Here is a 19,713-nt window from a genome sequence, read left to right on the forward strand (position 1 = left end):
GTCAGTCTGGGCCCAGGCCACCCCACTTCTGCCTTATTACTTCCACCCCCAGGAAAGTCACACCCTCTTCTTTCCACTGCCCGCTAGGCTGCCTTCCTCAGAGCAACAGAGCAGTACCTAGCATTTTGCTCAGCACATTAGAGTCTCTCCAAGAGAAATGACCTTCTGCTCAACTTGTCCTCAAGTCTATTTTGAAAACCAAAACAAACCATTTGGGTTGATAGTCAATGTGCCAGAACCCAAACAGAAAAGTCCCGTTTTGTAAAACAGAGAGTGAACTTTAACCTTCTGAGAATTTTTGGTTTTCCTATATGAAATGTCTTTTATGGTTTTAAGATATGTGATTTTTTTTCATGTTACAAAAAGAAAAGTTTCCTTGAGCTTACTATAATTTATTGTAATCGATCCTCTAAAATGAAAAGGTGGAGCGTAGAATCGTAGCTTGAGTTTTTAAGACATCTGTGAGCAAAAACTATAGGATTTACCATGTAAACAAGCTCGTTTAATGTATGGTGTTAATTACATAGTTATAAATACAAGTTGGATGAAAAGGCTTCATTGGATTTGTGCTAGTCTGTTCTGATAATGGCAGCCTTACTTGCTCGTGATAAGAAAACACTTTAGTCAGAGAGCACATCAAACTGCCATGACCATTCCAGCAACCTGCTCCAGTGAAATAGCAAACAGATCTCATGTCAGCCACTTGCCTCATGGGCAAAATAAATACATAAATACTGAATATTTTCCCCTAATTACTATTCTGTCAAAATTTCAGAAGGAGAGATATCCTTTGTACTGCACCTCCAAAAAGAAAGCAATCGCTTAACCTTTTTGAAAAACCCACATAAATTGTTGTATTGTCATGAATTAGAAACCTCAGGGCAAAGTTCAGTGAGCTCTTCAGCATGTTCCAGAAGTAGCAGTAGGCAGCATTCCAATAGTCAAGGTATTTCAACCTCAGGTAATCGATCAGAGGACTGGAAAGGAGTAAATTAAAGATAACCCTGTACTCCCAACACCATTGATTTATTATTTATCACAGCGAGTAATACACACTCTGATTGCCCACCCTGCTGAGGAAGTCTACAGTCAATCGCTATTTATCCATGCCCGATTTCTAACCTAATGCCTGTTTAAACTATTGAGCCAATGGCATCAAGACGAATTGTAACATTCGCTTTAGAAAAACATAATTAGAAAGGTAAATATGCTGAATTCAGGAACCGAATATAAATTCCTTGTGGATTATGCACAGTGACAGACTACCAGTGTATCTATATGGCTAAGCCCCTCCATTAGTATGGCTAATCCAGAATTGGATACAACTATTTACATGTTGAAAGGGGTGGTAGTTATTGCATGACATGAGTTTCACTAGTTCTACCAAAGATGTTTTTCTTTGCCAACAATCTTCCCTTTGAGGCCTGTTGTTATGCATGCAATTTTGTTTACTTTTGGGGTTTCCTGATTTCAAAAGCAGGGATTTAGGCATGATTGTTCATGTTTGAAAAAAGAAGTCCCTAATCATTTTGGCTTGATGGGACGCTAAATCGTAATTGACTCTATTTCACATTCCCAAAGATAATCTTTCTGGCTTTACCTCTCTCTCCTGCAGCAACCATCCACTATGAGTTATGCAAGATACATCATTAAGAAGGAAGGCTTGGGACTCCAGGGCCTCAACAAAGGATTTACAGCAACGTTGGGACGTCATGGAGTTTTCAACATGGTTTATTTTGGCTTCTACTACAATGTCAAAAACATTATTCCTGTCAATAAGGTACTATTTAATAGATTAAAGTCCTGGAGGAAGAATCCTATCAATGATAGCTGCATTAGTACAGTGTTTATCATGTCCCAGTCACTGTGTTAAACACATTGGTTATGTAATGTGGTCCTCACATTGGCCTATTCATTGAGTGTTGTTATCCCTATTTTGAATTCAGAATCTAAGGCTTAGAAAGACCAAGTAATTTTCCCAGGGTCACACAGTAAAGAGCAAACAGAGACTTGAATCCCAGCCTGATGCCAATTACATTATACTTGAATGTACCATTCCACCTGAGTGCTTCCCATTTATCACTGATGGAAATTTCTAGAAACTGTTATTACTTCATTTTTCTCTCAAAAGCATAACTTTCTCAGAAAGTTTAAATTTTCATATTCTAAATAAATTCTGAGCTCATGAGGAAAAATTGCCAGCCTGAAATTTAAATCTTACCCAGGTATTCATTTTTAAATTCACCCAAGCTAATTAGGGCAAGTAGTAAATCAACTCTTCTAGGATCATTTGCTTTTGAAGCAAAATAATAATAATTATTATTTTTTATTAAAGGGTAACTTACAGCTGCCAGCAGCCTTTCAACTTCTAGAAGATAAAGTGACGCATGATGTGCTTTAAACTGAGCATGTGTAAGCTCATTTTAAATTCTCACAGAATTTTCCCCCAGCACCATAGTGCATACTTGCCGTGAAAATTGCACTCCTGGGAGCAGCCGTTGGTAACATGCAGGCAGTTCCCCACAGGGATTCAGTTCTTCATTTTGCTTACGACTAAAGTATTGAAGGACTTTTCATAAATCATGAAAGTATTTCTGATGTGGCTATCACTAGACTCTTCAGTGAGGCTATTTATACCTGTGTGTGCCCAGCTACCTGCCATATTCTAGGCCAGGACTTCTCTCTCAAGGAACAGCTGAATCCAGAGCATGTTCCACATTAACTATCTGCTGGCATCCCCTCACTCACTAGCCAAAGTTGTTAACCAGGTTTCACCATATTTGGAAAGCTCATTTAGTAAGTAGAAACTTATGTTTTGTTGGTGTGAAATCTATGACTGGCTGTAACATAGAGAGATCCTCCCACTGAGTAACAGTTCTGACTCTGGTGTTCCCTTTCTCCTGTAGAATTAGTGAAATCCAGAAATAGAGTGCCATGAACGCATTGGTTCTGGACAACATGAGAGCATTCACCTCTTAATACGTTAAGATTCTTTTTAGCTGCGGTGGGTTAAACAATATGTGGGGTGCAGGGTAAAATGAAAATGCGAGGCTCCTTGTTCAAAAATTAAGAATTTCAAGACAGCAATAAACCAAGCCTGGGGCTCTCCTACGTGGAGGCCCTGGCAAGTGCACACGTCACACATCCATGGGGCTGACCCTGTGTTTAGACTCTGAGATGTGTAATCCATACAGCGTGGTAGAAGTATCCGGGCCTTCCTTTCTCCAGTTATTCAAAAACTTGAGACAAAATTTACACACAATGAAAATAATTATATAAATTATTTACATACATTGTATAAATATCATGTATTTTATTACATATATTTGTGCATGTATATTAATGCATATGTTATACTAAAATGAATTTGGTTATACGTGAGTATTTAAGAAAGAAATTCAGGAAGATATACAAAATTTGTATATGTTACTAATGCTTAAAAACATGCACAGGTGCCAACTTCATTCTACAATTAACCAATGCACTTAATTTATTAAATGTTATGCATTATTACAAAAAGAAACAGAAGCTTAGATATTCATTCACATTTTAAATGACATCATGGTATTCTGAAACTATGGAAAGAGCTCATTTATCAATTTACAGGGGTCAGATCAAACTGGCCCCTATAAGCCACACTAAGGATTTTATCTTTGTCTGAAGAGCACTGGGAAGCCAACAAAAGATTTTAAGCACAGGAATTACCTGATCACTCTGCTGTAGCATGGAGAATGGGTGGAGTGGGGGTGGTAAGGGAAAGGCAGGGTGTAACATAGAAATTATTTCAATGAGAGAGGCTAGGGTATTTGACTATAGTGTTTACGGTGGAGACAGTAAAAAATAAACAGATTTGAGAAATCTTCAGAAGGTAAAATATATAGGATATGATGATGGAGTACATATGTAGTGTTGAGTAAAGGTGTGGTGGGTAGGAGGGATGCCTAGATTTGGGGCTTGAACAACTGGAAAGATAATGGTGCCAGTCACTGAAAAAGAAAACTTTTGAATGAGAAACAAGTTTGAGGGACAATATTACGGGCTTGGCCTGGAAAGTGAGTTTAACCACATTTGGAACTCCAAAGTACAGATGTTTAGTATTAATTGGGGGTCCTGGAGCTTGAGAGGAGAGCTGAGTTGGAGACAGACACGTAGAAGTCAACAGTCAACCTAGGCGAGTATGCCTTTAGTGGATAAATGATCTTAGGCAAATTACGTCCCTGCTCTGAGCTTCAGTTATTTTATCTGCAAATCGAAAAGCTAAGATTGTTCTTTCTCCCTGACAAAATTGTTGTGAGGATTAAAATAAATAATATGTGAAGTTGTTTGTGAATTTTGAGGTGCCATAGAAGTTTTAAGCGGTGGGGCTAATTGACAGCAATGGGGAAAGGAGTAGAAGCAGAAAAGTGGGTGGTGGGAATACTACTTACCATGTAGAACTGCATGAAGAATTTTTCCCCAGGACTGTTCCTTTTGCACTTAAATGAACACAGAGTTTTTTCTTGCCTAGAACAAAGTCATTGATTTTATGTGTTCTGTAATCTAAGCCTGATTCAAAACTGGGAAACCAGTATTCTTTAAATTTAAACCATAATAAATCAATCCTTTGTGAAGGGGAAGGTATGATAATCATTAAAACATGTTGAAGAACGTCATCAAGTTGTTAACCATGCGGAGGAGGTAGTGTTCCTTGAAGGCTTTATCCCATCTTTGCTGTAGGCCGTCTCCAGCCATACGCTTTGGACAGTTTGTTTACAGGGTTATTGTTTCAATTCCCTCACCCAGCAATTGGTCATTCTGTTGTTCCAAGGGAATTTGAGATTTCACCAACCCTGAGTGGCATGGGGTAATTCTAGATTTTTCTTTAATATATTGTTGAAATCCATACATTGTTTTACAGTGTTTTCCATTTTTGAAGTATTTGATTTTACAAGAAACTGTCTATAATGATTATCTCTGGGGAGTGGAAATGGAGAGTTGTGTGTGTGTGTGTGTGTGTGTGTGTGTGTGTGTGTGTGCACGTGTGTATGAAGGGAGGGAGTGGGGAGAGAGAGAGAGAAAGAGAAACAGAAGGAGAGAGAAAGAGAGGAGGGGAGAGGAGAGGAAGAAAGAGAGGGACAGCAGGAGAAAGCAAGCAGCAGTGGAGGTAAAGTCCTTTTCTTTACACCATCTGAGCCGTTGGGAGCTTCTACAATAAACATGTGTTTCTTTCATAATAGGAAATAAATCAGTGAAAATTTTAATAGAATCTCATAAAATAGAGAACCTAGTTAACTTTTTCACATTTTACTCAACTCTAAGGCTATATTTAACAGAGGGAAAATAAGACCTTGAAACAGTAAGCCCAGACACTCAGGTCAGATATCCATTCCTGAAGTTTTTAATTTTAACTCTTCAGATTGGTGATCTCTGATAGATACAGTTTTCAAGTTATCACAGAAATATCCCTACCTTCTATGCCATTTCATACTATTAAAGTCATTTCTGTAGACTCCATGATTTTGCCTGATCCTGAGCACAATAACTGTCATTTTCGGATGAGGAAACCAAATGGGAAGTTAGGGTCCAGAGCTAAAAGTTACTGAAATAATTGATCTGCGGTCTTACAGCAGGGGGAGGGGAAGAACCAGAGGCCAGAACTCTTTCCACTGTACCACGTAATGCCTTAGCTCTACATTTTACCTTGTATGTTGTCACACATAGTCATCTTAAAAAAGGGTCGCTAAAATTTAAATAAGTGAAATAGCTAGAATATCCAGATAATATAACCAAATTCCTCTTGTTCCTCATTCAGACCTGTAACCTGGACCTCCCTTTTCACATCCTTATTCTATAATCCATAAAATCACAGAATTATAAGACACAGCCCTGGAAAAACTGGGATTACCAGTTTGAAAATGGTGCCCTGTGTTATATTCACTCAGATTTATTTTCAGGATCTAGCTGTTCCTACTGAATGGTGAATAAGTGGCTACGATAGAGAAAAGACTGCTTTGGATATTAACTGACCATGGAATTCCTTTCATGGAGGCATTCATTTACATCTTGCAGTAAATGGAATGGAATGTCAGTATAAAGAATTATCCGTCTTCCCCAGAAAGAAGCCATCACTTCTCAAAGTAAAGCTCACTAGAAACAGATATTGATTAACTTAAATGCTGACATCTTTTTCAAATATCCATGGGAGTAAGCTTTCATTCCAAAAACAATTTCTTTCATTTCCCTTCCAAGTTGGGATGTTCAGAGCATAATACTTGTGATGTTGACACACAAATGAGAATCATAAAATTCAAATGCTACGTGTCTTTAAGAACTTTGTCTTCTAGTTCTATATTTACTGCTTTTCCTATGTTTCCATAAGCATAATGATAATAATAGAAATCACTGTCTAAAGCTCATGGTGAACAGTGTTAAATTGTGCTTTCAGTTTGCATCCTAATTAAGCATGATTGCAGGTTATTTTGCCAGAAAAACAGTAGACCTTTTGTACTGAATTTTGTCATGATATAAATTACATGTGTGAGTTAGAAATATTCTAGGAGAGAACAATTTTTCATATGTTCAATCTTTCTTACTTAATAAGCCATTTAGACCTGTCCCTGTGGTCATTTTACTACAGACAGCATTAAGTCAAGCATTTTAGAAATGCAAATGTTTTTCTTTTGATTTTATATATATATATATATGCACATATATATGTGTGTGTATATATATACACACATGTGTATATATATATACATATATACATATATAGTGTGTGTGGTTCTGTGTGTGTGTGTGTGTGTGTGAATTCTGTAGAAAGCCTGGGGTGGTGCCAGACCCACTTCAGTTTATCAGAAGAGATATGGAAATGTGTTAGTTTCATAATTTAAAGCTATGTCCTGCCCTAAGCTGAATGAAAAAAAAAAATGCACCTTTGGGTTCAAGTGGAGAACTTAGAGCTGTTTGTATTTTGAAAAGGAGAATCTCAGTAGAATTAGATCATAGTAGGATTTAATTTATGGCCATTTATTTTTCTGATTCTCTTACTCGATCATTAGTCTTACCAGTCATCTGGTAATGGGAAGGGCATGAGCATTAAAGTTTCATTAACAACAACTCTCCCTTCTGGTAACCACTAGGGTAAAACTACAAGTATATAGTATCTATAAAATTCCAGGATATGTGACAAAATTCTGCAGTAAAAAGCAGTATCTTTTCCTGGCAGTTTTCACAGACTCCCTGGAGTGTGTGTGTGTTGGGGATGAGGGGGGCATGGGGAGGGCAAAGGAAAGGAGGCAGAGGTTCAGACACTTTCTTAAGTAAACTTCAGGCCAAAATTTTCCAGTCAGGCACCACCCAAGTGGATGGAAATGAGGTGCAAGTCGCTTTAGACTCTCAGTGGGTTCCTTCTGTTCATTCATTCCACAAGTATTCATGGTACATCTACCATGGGCCGGCCACCATCTCACTGCCTTAACGGGGTTTATAGTCTAGCAGAAGAGACAGACAATAAACAAGTCATTACACAGGGAAATAACTGTGGCAATCATGTTAAGTGCCATGAAAGACAGCTATCAAGCTGTGGGAATTTATAACCAAGGATCCCAATTTATATCCCCGGCGTGGCAGGGTGAGGAGATAGGCAAGGCCTTCCTTCAGAAATGGTGTTTAGGCTCGGACTCAAGGATGAGGATTAGCCAGACCAAGAAGAAGACGAGCAGGATTTGTGACTCCCCTGAAGCAGAAAGAGGCTCGGGGAAGTGGGAGAAAATCCCAGATGAGGGTAACTGGTGTATCACGAACCATGAGGGCAAGGAGGCAGTGGAGGCGGCAGAGGGTGACAGGGCAAGAATGTTTTGGGCCTGTGGTAGTAAGGCCGTTGACTCCCCTTTAATGATTTAACTGAAGGGTCATGTTGAATAAACATATTACATAAGTGGAACTACATGGGCATGGGAAAGTTTCATTTATAGAAGTCTAGAAGTAGAATCTCATGAAGTAAACTTGCTTCAAAGACTTCTTGATCATCGGCCTACTTCCATATCAAAGCATCTCGGTGTGTCTTTGCCCTGACTTTTCAACTATTGGAATTTTATTTGGGGAACCTGGTTTGTTAGTTTTCCTTGGGGTCAGTGCCTTTATTGAGGTAATAAATAGACAGAGCACACCAAAACAAAAAAATCCTACTGGGTTCCCAAGAAAATATATTAATACTTTCCTGTATTTTGTATGGTAATACTCCATGATATAATTGACTCTCAGAAGGTAAATGTGTGTGTACACACACACACACACACACACACACACACACAAAGGTCAGACAATTTAGTTTGCGAACTTTCCACCGTGCGCTTATACTGTGCATATGTATATTTTTGACATATATATTGAGAGAGACAGAGAGATGTGTGTGTATGTGTATGTATGAAAAAAATCAAGTGATAACTGTTATGCTTCAACCCTAACCTATTTTGAATTATTTTATAATTCGAGCTAAGTGGGTAAGACCTTTAAAATGATTCTACATTTCACAACACTTTAAAGTTAGCTTAGGGGGTGGGGGAAGGAATTTTCATGGCTATTTTCTGAATGGCTACATTTAGATGCTGAGCTTTTTAACAAGACTTTGATTTCATTCCAAAGCCCAGAGCCCTGCAAGGATAGGATCTTGGGAATACTCTACATTCCTTAAAGAATGCTTATCAATTAAACCATCTCATTGCAGTTAGTGACCTTCTGTGGAGTGAGGAGCTAGCATTTCCCCCAAATTATCTCACATGAAGAAAAAACAAACACTGTAATAGATTCTTCTGATAGCTGTAAAATGGAAACGAATGTATTTATTAAGTTTCAATACCAGGTATTTTCATTGGGGGACAACACAGCATGACACCATGACATCAGGGGGAAAAATGCTTTTGTCAAAGTTTATGAAAAAAAGAGAGACAGCATGCCAAGGTTAAAGTAAATGAAAGGTATACACTGGGAGCTAACTCTACTCCTGGTTGACTTGAACCCACTAAAACTCATAATACCTAAAATGCAAATTTCTTTTTGAAAAAAAAAAAAGGCAGTTCATACTCACTCAAGCCGCCTCCTTGTTCAGTTACCAGGAGGAAACTAGATTTCAACTCCCTGTCATTTTCATGATGACCATTGCCAACTGTGGGACAGGCAATGATGAGTGGCCAATATTTGCCTTGCTGTTGCTACCAGGTGCTTAACCAATGTTTATATGCACCTCCTTTATAATTGCTTCTTGGTTCTTTGTATAGTATGTCTTAATAAAGGAGAGATAAAGCATTTATTAAACACCTACGATGTGTCAGGCCCAGTATACATACAAAGATGAGTATGACATGGCACAACCCGTTAAGAGGCTTTGAAGGAGTCCTCACAAAGAGCGTCAGTTTGGTGACTCTCTCCACTAAATCCTGTCAAAGACTGAACCCAAAGATGAACTCTGATGCCAGAGCCCATGCCCTTAAAGCATTGTATTATACTTCTTTAAATGTATGAATACAAGAGCCGTTGAGTCTTTCATTCTTCAGGATCTATTCACAGTTCCTCACCCCCATCTTCAAATGACACGGTTTCTGGTCCTCTGTGTGGTCTGTGTCTCCCATTATAAATGCATTAGATTTGTCAATATAAGTGTCAGAACAAAACACCGTACTGCAGTTGTGAGTTGATTAATTCAGAGTACACTAGGATCAACCCTTTCTGTGATCTGAACACACATATTTCTTAATGCAGCCAAAGATTGTACAGAGATGAATTCTTGGGGGCTTTGTCAGGGATTTGGAGGAGGGTAGAATGGATGTTGCTTTTACATCAAGATGTTGGCATGTATAAATGTTTATGGTCAATTAAAGTCCCAGATTACATGAACTGCAGTCAAGTCAAGATTCCCTCATCTTGAACTTGTGCAGTTTATATTCATTATGATTAAATGAAATTCTGTGTGTTCAGTCCAGTGCTAGAGACTGTGATGATAATTTTTAGTTGATGTTGAATCCCTCATCTATCATTCTAGCCTCCCCTCCTAGCCTGTGTCGTCAGCAGATCCAATGGGCAGACCTTCCACATCTTTACCCAGATTCATCCGGGCCCTCTTCAGGCTGTCCTATGGACCCATCTTTCACAGAAGAACCATTTTGTTTAGGCAGATGAAGGTTCTCCTTTCAGTGTTTTATTAATCAGTGTTGTATTCATCAGGATAACATGGAAGACTTTTTCAAGTGCTTTTCTGAAATCATGGGTTATTCAAAAGGAAATGAAACTTTCAAAAATGTATGGCTAGAGTGGGTTTTCTTTTGTTTCTTCATGTGGGGACTCATCACAAACTTCATGTTTGTATCACGTCTTGCTTACAGTCTTGAGGAAATGAAGGACTGCCTCACAACCACCCCCTCAACTATTGGTGGTGATGTTCTACAAAGAGGATGGAATGAGTTTAAGTACAGAGTTGATGTGTTCTGTAAGCACAAACTGACCGTTTGTAATATGATGGAAATAACTTGGATAGAGCCTTTTAAAATTGGTTTTGACCACATTTGCATATAATCTAATTACTAATAAGTAATAGATTTATTAAAATGTTCAATTCTTTTTGAATCACCCTGTTATGGTCATGACATTGTCGTCATCAAACAATTTACTCACCCACGAGAGGAGTGGGGAGCAGAATGAAGGAGTTCTGCGAAGAAATGCTTTGTGATACCCGAAAATATGACTCTCCGTAGGACCACCAGGTTGTCTTTAATTTTCTTACCCAAAGCATTTTGTGGCAATCTCTTTCAGCCATTTCTAAACAATAATTTTAGTTCTTCAAATGGTAAACCTATTTTAACAATTTTTGACAAGCACTATTAAATCCAAAGCCAGTCCTGAACGCAGAACATTTCTCTCCATATGTTCATTTTAAGGTTGTCTGAGGAACCAGGCTCTACTGACTTCAAGTTAGGTCATTAAGAACTCTGTTAAAATTACTCAAAGCTAAAATCAGGAAGATCTCAGATTTGGTAGGGTACCAGGAGGAATTTAGGGTGAGTGCATTGCAGGGAGCAAAGGAAATGGGCTTTGGGCTGACAAAATGAGACTTTAAACTATAGATTCATGCTGCTCTCCCTTAGATTAAAAGCCCATCTCTGTACTCGACTCAACCTTGCCTTGTAGGGAACAGCATTAGACTTCCTGGCCATTCTCCCTCACACCCCTAGTCCTCACTAGCTAATAAATCCAACTTCCCCATCTTCCTTAACCCCCTCCTTCTGGCATGTCTCTGTGTGGAATGTCTTCTTGAAGACGCCAGACCCTAATCACAAAAGCCTGTGAAATGGGCGAAGGTTCTCTGTTTATCTAGCTAGCAGCCAGCTGGCCAGTCACTAAGCAAGGCATCAAAGCCTATGCCAAGGGAAGGTAAAAAGAGGGGCGTAGGCTTTTTCTGATCAAGATGTTTTGCCTCTCTGCATATTAACTCCTTAAGAGCCATTGCCTTAGATTACTGGTGTTGTTTTTAGCTGTTGGCTATGTAGTTTGGATTAGATGGTTAAATTAGTTACAAACATGTAATGTGTAGATTGTTAGTTAAGTCATATAATCCCATCTCTGATAACAGTGACTTTTGTCGAATTTTTAGAGGTTGTGGAACATCATGGCTGCCAGTGTTTTAGGATCACTTACTAGTAGTAATCTCTTGTTAAGCTATTGCGAGTCTATAAATAAAATGTCCTGTCAGGGAAACCCACTGTCCTCAAGAGGGCCTGGCAAATACTTTTCTTCAGCTCTGCACTCACACAAAAATCACAATGTGTTGGAAACAGCCAGAGAGGTCTAGTAAGACAATTGGTGTTAATTCTCATTTCTAATACTTACTCGTTAGCTGTGTCTTTTTGGCAACTTATACCCTCATTCTGTCTCAGTGTTCTCATTTATGAAAAGGAATGTTAACATCGGCCTTAAAATGTTTGCAGGAGAATTAATTTTTTAAACCTGTAAACACTGGATTTTGAATCGCTATCATAAAATCAGGTCAATGCATGTAATGTTCATTAACATTTCAGGCTACTCAGCCCCAGTTTAGTTATGAATCCCACATTATATGCAAAAAAATTGGAAAATGTTGAGCGGAAAAGAATAAAACTCATCTGTAGAGGAGGAAATAATACATATTACTTATAAATAAATATTTAAAAAGAACTGTATTTTCTAAGCATGAGGAAGAAAGGGTTATTTTAATAACGGTTTTAAAATCATGATGAATTACATCAAGAATGGTGACAGTTGATTGCCCTTGCAATTGAGCAGAAAATTGGAATAAAATAATTTAGGCATATGCGTGAGGAATGTGAGTTAGGAACAAAGAAAGTTTCCTGATTGATGACAGTTGGAGCATATTATGGAAGTAAGCTGGAAATTTTTAATAACAGAACAGATTTTTCATCAACATTAACATCCATTTACATAATTAAGGTGTGATCCATCCTAAATATTTTACTTAGGCTAGGTGACATTTTTTTTCCCATCAATTTTCAAATTTTTTTATCATGTTAAAAACACCAGGAGATCTTCCCTCAACAATTTTTGAGTATATGTTATTGTTGACGATTGGTACAATGTTGTACAGCAGATCACTAGATATTCCTTTTGCTTAGATTAAACTTTATGCCCACTGATTAGTAACTCCCCATTTCCCCCTTCCCCAAACCCCTGGCAACCACCATTCCACGTTTTGATTCTATGAATTTGACTACTGTAGATACCCCATATAAGTGGAATCATGCAGTATTTGTCTTTTTGTGACTGTCTTAGTCCCCTTACACATAGTATCCTCAAAGTTCATCCATGTTGTCACATATCCCAGAATTTTCTTTTTAAAGGTGAATACTATTCCATTGTATATGTATATACCACATTTTCTTTATCCATTCTGTCGATGGACATTTATATTGTTTTCACATCTTGGATACTGTAAATAGTGCTTCAATGAACATAGGAGTTGCTAGTATCATTTCGAGATCCTGATTTCAATTCTTTTCGATAAATACCCAGAAGTGGCATTGCTAGATCATATAATAATTCTATTTTTAATTTTTGAGGAACCTCTATACTGTTTTCCATAAAGGCTGCACCATTTTCCATTCCACCAACAGTATAAAGGTTTCATACTTGCCAACAATTGTCTTTTGTTTTTTGATAATAGCCAACCTAAGAGATGATATCTCCTTGTGGTTTTGATTTATATTTACCAGGTGTAAATTGAGCATTTTTTCATATCCCTGTTGGTCGCTTGTATGTCTTCTTTGTAGAAATGTCTATTCAAGTTGCTTGCACATTTTTTTAATCATGCTATTAGTTTTCCTGGTATTGAGTTGTAGGAGTTCCTTATGTATTTTACATATCAACATCTTATCAGGTATATGTTATACAAGTACTTTCTCCCATTCCATAGGTTGCCTTTGTACTCTTTTCTTTCCTTTGTTGTTCACAAGGTTTTTAGTTTGATATCATTGCATTTGTCTATTTTTATTTTTGTGGACTGTGCTTTTGGTGTTTTATCCATCAAATTAGTACCAAGACCAATGTCACGAAGCTTTTCCCATATGTTTCCTTCTATGAGTTTTATGGTTTCGGTCTCACATTTTAGTTTTTAATCCATTTTCCGTTGATTTTGTGGGTAATATAAGGGCTCAATTTCACTCATTTGCTTATGGATATTCAGTTTTTCTAGCATGATTTGTTGAAGAACTATCCTTTCACCATTGGTTATTCTTGGTGCCCTTGTTGAACATTAGTGGACCATATATGCTTGGATTTATTTCTGGGCTTACTATTCTGTTGCAAAGGTCTTTTTGTCTGTCTTTATGCTAGTACCATACTGCTTTGATTACTGTAGGTTTGTAATATATTTTGAAATCAGGAAGTATGATACCTCCAGCTTTATTCTTCTTCTCAGGATTGACTTGGTTATTCCTGGTCTTTTTTGATTCTCTGTGTTGGGGTCTGCACATTAGACAAGATAGACACCTTTCCCAGTCCTTATGGACTGGCTTCAAACAAAAGAAGACCCCCACAATTCAATCTGATAAGGATTCTGGGGGCCTGTACCAACCCTTTCCCTCCCCAGGGAGAAGCGGGTAGCTGTTGTTTTTGTCTGTGCTGAGCAAGGGGAGAACTATCATGTCTACCAAGCCAAACTTCCATCTCAACTCTCCTCCAGGTGCCAGACTGGACTGGACCCATCAGAACTCCAAGACAGGAAAGAAATATGAGTTATTTGGGAAGCCCAGAGAGGTTGGGATGTTGAATACACAGCTCAAATCTTTGCCTCCCAAAGGAGAAGCTGAGAGCTGGGATTTTTTCATCTGCTTATTCTGGGTTGAACAGAGGGGAGGATCTATGGCATCTCTCAGCCCATGTCATCATCTCCAGTTTTCCCCAGGTAGCTTAACTGTGCTGGACCCATCAGAGTTCCAAGTCTGGCAAGACAGAAGCCAATCCTCTGGGGAGTCTCTTCAGAAAAGTTGGGGTGCTAGACATGCCAACTAATTTCTTCCCTCCCGTAGGAGAAGCTTGAAGCTAGGAAGTCTTCCTGATTGTATGTGGCACTATGCTGGGGGCAGGGTCCCTTGTGGAAGGGTGACCTGAATCTCACTATCAGCTTCCAGGAGTCTGGTTTCATGTTCACCTAGGATACAGGAGACTTGCAGCTAACTTTTAGATTTCTCACACAGAGAAGTTGTCCATGAATTGTTGCTGAATCAGTGTGTTTGTGGGAGGGAGAGTCCAAGGCTTCCTACTCTGCCATCTTCCTGATGTCACTCCTTGGGTTAGGTGACATTCTGAGTTCACTTCTAATGTTGTGATTCTACAATTTTATCTTCTACCACTTAAATCTTCCTTTGGACTTAGAGGTGATCTCCTTGGATATTGAATTAGAGTACAGTTCTTAGAGGCAAGCATATGTCTCTAATTCTACTGGTTGATGCTTGACAGTCTCAGGGCTTCTCAATATTTGGGCTTCTTTACTTCTAAATAATAGAATCTTGGCTCTCTTTTGACTAATTCAAAATTGTATCCCCTTGAAGATAGGAAATTTCTGTAAACCTCAGTTACCTCATCTGCTCAGGGATGTTGTGAGGCTTAAACATATAGAAAATGTTTAACACACTGCCTGGCACATAGTGATTATCTTTCATTATCATCATCATCTTTTTCAGTTTGTAAAATAAACTAATGGAAAAAGCAAAATGACATTCCAGATAATATGATTCCTAAACCAGAGGGCTAGCCATTCAGCTAATGCATGGTGACTTGTAATAATGAGATGTCTTCTGTTGACTTCCTAAACACCCAACAAGTGACTAAGTTTTTAAGAGGCAGAAGCTAGGTGCTTTCTCACAGGACATTGAAAAATGAAAGCCCAGGAGTAATTTTCTTCTCCCTGCTGTGAGTTTTCCCCTGCCCTTTCTCTACTCTCCCACTTTAGTACTCATCACACTCTACTGTGATACCTGATGATACACTCAATTTCACCCCCATTCTGGACCATTTACCCTCACACTCAACTCTAGTATCCAGGCGTATCTAGACATCCAATAAGTATTTTTGGATGAATACACAGCAAATAAATGATGGATGAAAAGCAATATGATATAATAATTAAGAGCATATGGTTGGGACCTGAGTTCAAATCCAGGCTCCACAACTTATAACTAGTATGATCTTGGATAATTGATTCAACTCTTTAAGTCTCATATCCTTATCTGTACAGTGGTGTTACATACCTAATTCTTACATTATATTTGCTGTGTGTACATTTTTGCATATAACATGATATCTTGTAATAAGTATTACTAATAGTACCATTCTTTCTCATAATGAAAGGTCTGAAAAATAATACAAATATCATACATGTATAACATTTTATTGCTTCTATTTATTTTTGCTATTAACTTTACTGTGATTTGTTATTATGGAGTGATTTACCTGTAGCCAGTAAGTACAGAATGACCCATTCGGACTGTGACAAGTATCACTGAGACCCAACAACCTCACAGATGGTCATTCTTGTTTGGACCAAGCTGGGGATAGAGAGGTTGAACAGAGTTCACAGTAGTGCCTTTAGTTCTACAGCCTTCATGAAACAAAGCCTTGCTTCCACCAAACAAAGCTTTAAAATGATTCCCAGAACATCCAGAGCCTCTTAGAGTATCACTTATCCAGCCCAAGAATCCAAAGAGATGAACCACAAGCTTCAGTTAAGCAGTGGTTCTCAGACTTTAGCACCCATCAGAGTAATTTGGAGGACTATTTAAACAGATTGTTGGGCATTATCCCCAGAGTTTTAGATTCAGTAGGCCTGGGCTAGAACCCCAAATTTCATTTCTAATAAGTTCCCAAATGATACTGATGATGGTGGTTCAGGGACCACACTTTGAAAACCAATGAGTTCATACATATGGTTGAAGTATGGGAGGGTGCCTGACTCCAGAACAGGAACGTAGGCAGAAATCTTTTCACTAAGGTGAATTGCCTGATATAACACCATGAAAATGAGAGCTTCCTATGTTCAGCCCCAATGTTTTCAACCCTGCACTGCCCTTTTGTTACTTTATAAATGTATTGGTAGGGGAAATGTTTTCATGAAGTTGTTTTTAAGTTTTTATGAGCCTGATAAAATCTATAGACGCTCTCTCCAGAAAAGCCTATATACACATACACACAGGCGTTGCTTATAATTTCAGGAGGTTCTTGGACATCTCCTCCACTTGCCTACAGTATACTGACCGTTAGAAGGATTAGTAGAAAAACTATGCCGTAAGGCAAAGTCTTGAGTTCACTGGAATGTAACAAAAATTATCTTTTTATACTTAACCTTTTGGTTAACTCATTTGTAAAGTAGGAATAATAATATAATAGTTCTTACTTCAAAGATTGTGAAGATTAATTGATGTAATACATGGAAGAGTCTAATTTGAAAACCAAAAACACTAAATATTATCTTTTTCTCTCTTTGTAGTCCTACTACAACAATCCTCAATCTCCGCCCCCTCCCCCCAATCTATCATCTTGGAACTTTTCCCAACAATCCCCCTTCTTGAAGCCTTTTCCTACTAGGGGAAAGGAAGTACAAGAAAGGAGAGCCCTAAAAGTAATATTTCAAGACTTTACTCTGTGCCCATTGCATTCTCTTGCTAAAATCTGTTTATAGGCTGTTATATCATGGTTCTCTCTGTGAGTCACTGAGTAACGGAGACCACCAGCAAGCCCAGGCCTGGCTCTGTGGCCTGAGAGTCTCAATTAATTAGTCCTGAAATAGTCCACTTTGCAAATGTCCAGTGCTTTGTCATGTCCCCCTGTTACCTTCTCCTGACAGAAAGACGGAAATGTACAGTTCTGGTAGGGGTTATTTCCAGTTTAAAAGACACTGAGTCTTGAGAAATAGTGATTAAAGATTAAGCTTGATTCTCATTATTTCTACAAAGATAAACAGGTACGTTGATAGGCCAAGCAACAGACATTTATTGAGCACCTACTGTGTACACTACACAAGAGCTGACACAAAAAGGGATAACATCTGCTCCTGTGTTGTGCCGACTCACAGTCCAACAGGGAAGACAGATACAGCAAAAATAAAGACAGTGTTTCAGGAATACAGGAAAGGGTGAAATCAGTTTTGACAAGGATCCATGAAGGTCTCTTGGCAGTGTGAGATTTAAGCTGGACTCGAAAGGAGGAGTAGGACTGCTGTAGGTGAATATGGTGGAGATGGGTATTTTAGGCTGTAGGAATAGTTTGCAGAAAGGCATGGAGTTAGAACAGTGTTTGGTATAAATTTGCATAATTTAACCAGTGTGAACATAGTATTTGTTTTGGCAGTAGAGGTGTAAAACTTGAGGCTAGAAAGATAGTTGGAAGCATATTGTGGGAAAGAAACCAAAGGCCAAGTGAGGAGTATTGGCCTTTCTTTCCATGCAGTGGGGAAGGATTGAGTGCCTTTGAGTAGAGAGATACTAGAAGGAGATCTAGTATATAAAAACAGGACCCTGGTTCCACTGTGAAGAATAGACAGTAGAGGGCAAAAAGAAAACAAGACCTCGTGGAGCCAGAGAAGCCAAAGCCAGAGAAGTGGAGTAGCAGGGAGGGGATGAAGGGAAGAGGCATTTGAGAGGCTGCATTCATCTGACGATGGTTGAGGACATGTAGCAAAGAAAGCAAAGGCAAGCTGAGAGGACCCTCCCAGGCCGGGGCGCAGCACGAAGCAGATCGTGGTCTCCGAGGGAGAGACGCTAGAAGCTCAGAGGCCAGGTGGTGAGGGACACCTCTTCGACATCCCAAGAAGACTTTTCTCCTGCCTAGAATGCCCTGATGGGGAGCAACTGTCCATCTGCTTTGCCTACATGGAATATCAAAATCACTGATTCCCAGACATGGGTTCTCAGCCTAGCAGCTTCAGAACTCCTGAAGTCTTTTAAAACATTTTTTGGGTACTTTTCCAGGAGATTTTGATCTGGGAAGTCAAGGGACCCAGGCATCCATATTTTGTAAAGCTCCCAGATGATTCTGATGCACGGCCAGACTTGGGAACTACTGTAGGACCTTGCTATTGTGCTGGGAAGTGTATGCAAAACACAGGTTCAACACATGCTTGTGTCAGTGAACAGTAGAATGGCTTAAAGACCTTAGGTTTTGGTCTCCCAACAAGCACAATGACCTTCACTTAGTGTCTTAGTTCACCTTCCATCTTCAACTCTAATCCTCCGCAAACATCAGGAGATAGGAGAGGCTGCATGTCTGACAAGGTCCCCTGAAATTCCCAGAAGGACAATGTGCATACAAACGTCCTTTTCACTCTTGTTCTCAATTGAAACAGAGAGCTTGGCTGTGTCACACGGATACCATGAGAGACTCTTATTACAAGGTGCTTTCAGCTTTTAGGAAACAGGCTTCACAGTAATCTACCCATTTTCTGCCAGGCTTGTACGACATTCATAGCACTTTTACTGCTATTATTATTTTTATTTCTCAGAAAAATTATATAGTACAAAGGTAAGGCAGGTGTTTAAAAATGTCCCTTGTATGTACTGGTTTCTGTTTGATTCGCTGATTCGTACAAGGTCAGACTACGAGCGCTGGTCCTGAATCCGCCGTCCTCCCGACTCCAGTTCTGCTTCTGTGCCATAATGGAGAAGGGTAACATAAAGGAATTTTTCTCTCCTTGTAAAAGAGAAAAATAGGGGGAGGGGGAATTATTTAAACACACCTCATTCACACTGCAACCACTGCATTGTTTTTCCTGTTGAAACACCCTGTTGGTTTTTAAATCCCTTTAAACCTACCCGGCACCTGTATGGCCTGGATCCAAGAATTATTACCAAACTCTCACTTTTTATATTTAGCCACGTAGAAGTTTCTGTGGTGGTATCTGGCTCTTGGTTCAGCTGAGACTTTCAGACTTTCCAGAAGTTTTCTTCCATAGATGCTTGACGCATACAATGCTCGGCCCTGATTTTATTTTTTTAATTAAGCAGAGTGTGTTTCTCCACTTTAGTTCTCCTGCCGGATAAAATAGTATCATGGCACAACCCTGAATTGTGCCTCTGTGAGGATACTTCTGATATACTGACCAAAAGAGAGGGCAGGGGAAGAATGGGGTGTCAGGGGTTCTCCACCAGCAGCTTATGGTATGTGAGATGACCTTTCTTCAGGGCAAGGACTGAGGTAGAAAAC

At 39.0% G+C, this 19,713-nt stretch overlaps 1 protein-coding gene across 1 annotated transcript in view; it reads left to right on the top strand.

Moving 5' to 3' along the window:
- SLC25A21 (solute carrier family 25 member 21) overlaps window positions 1–19,713 on the top strand; it is a 450,807-nt gene that overhangs the window by 424,159 nt on the left and 6,935 nt on the right. Inside the window, exon 7 of the mRNA XM_081047465.1 lies at window positions 1,616–1,780. Within this exon, the coding sequence (XP_080903591.1) occupies window positions 1,616–1,780 (165 nt within the window). The remainder of the gene's footprint in view (window positions 1–1,615; window positions 1,781–19,713) is intronic.

Source organism: Rhinolophus hipposideros (genome assembly GCF_964194185.1).
Source record: "Rhinolophus hipposideros genome assembly, chromosome: 5".
Classification (NCBI taxonomy): Eukaryota; Metazoa; Chordata; class Mammalia; order Chiroptera; family Rhinolophidae; genus Rhinolophus; species Rhinolophus hipposideros.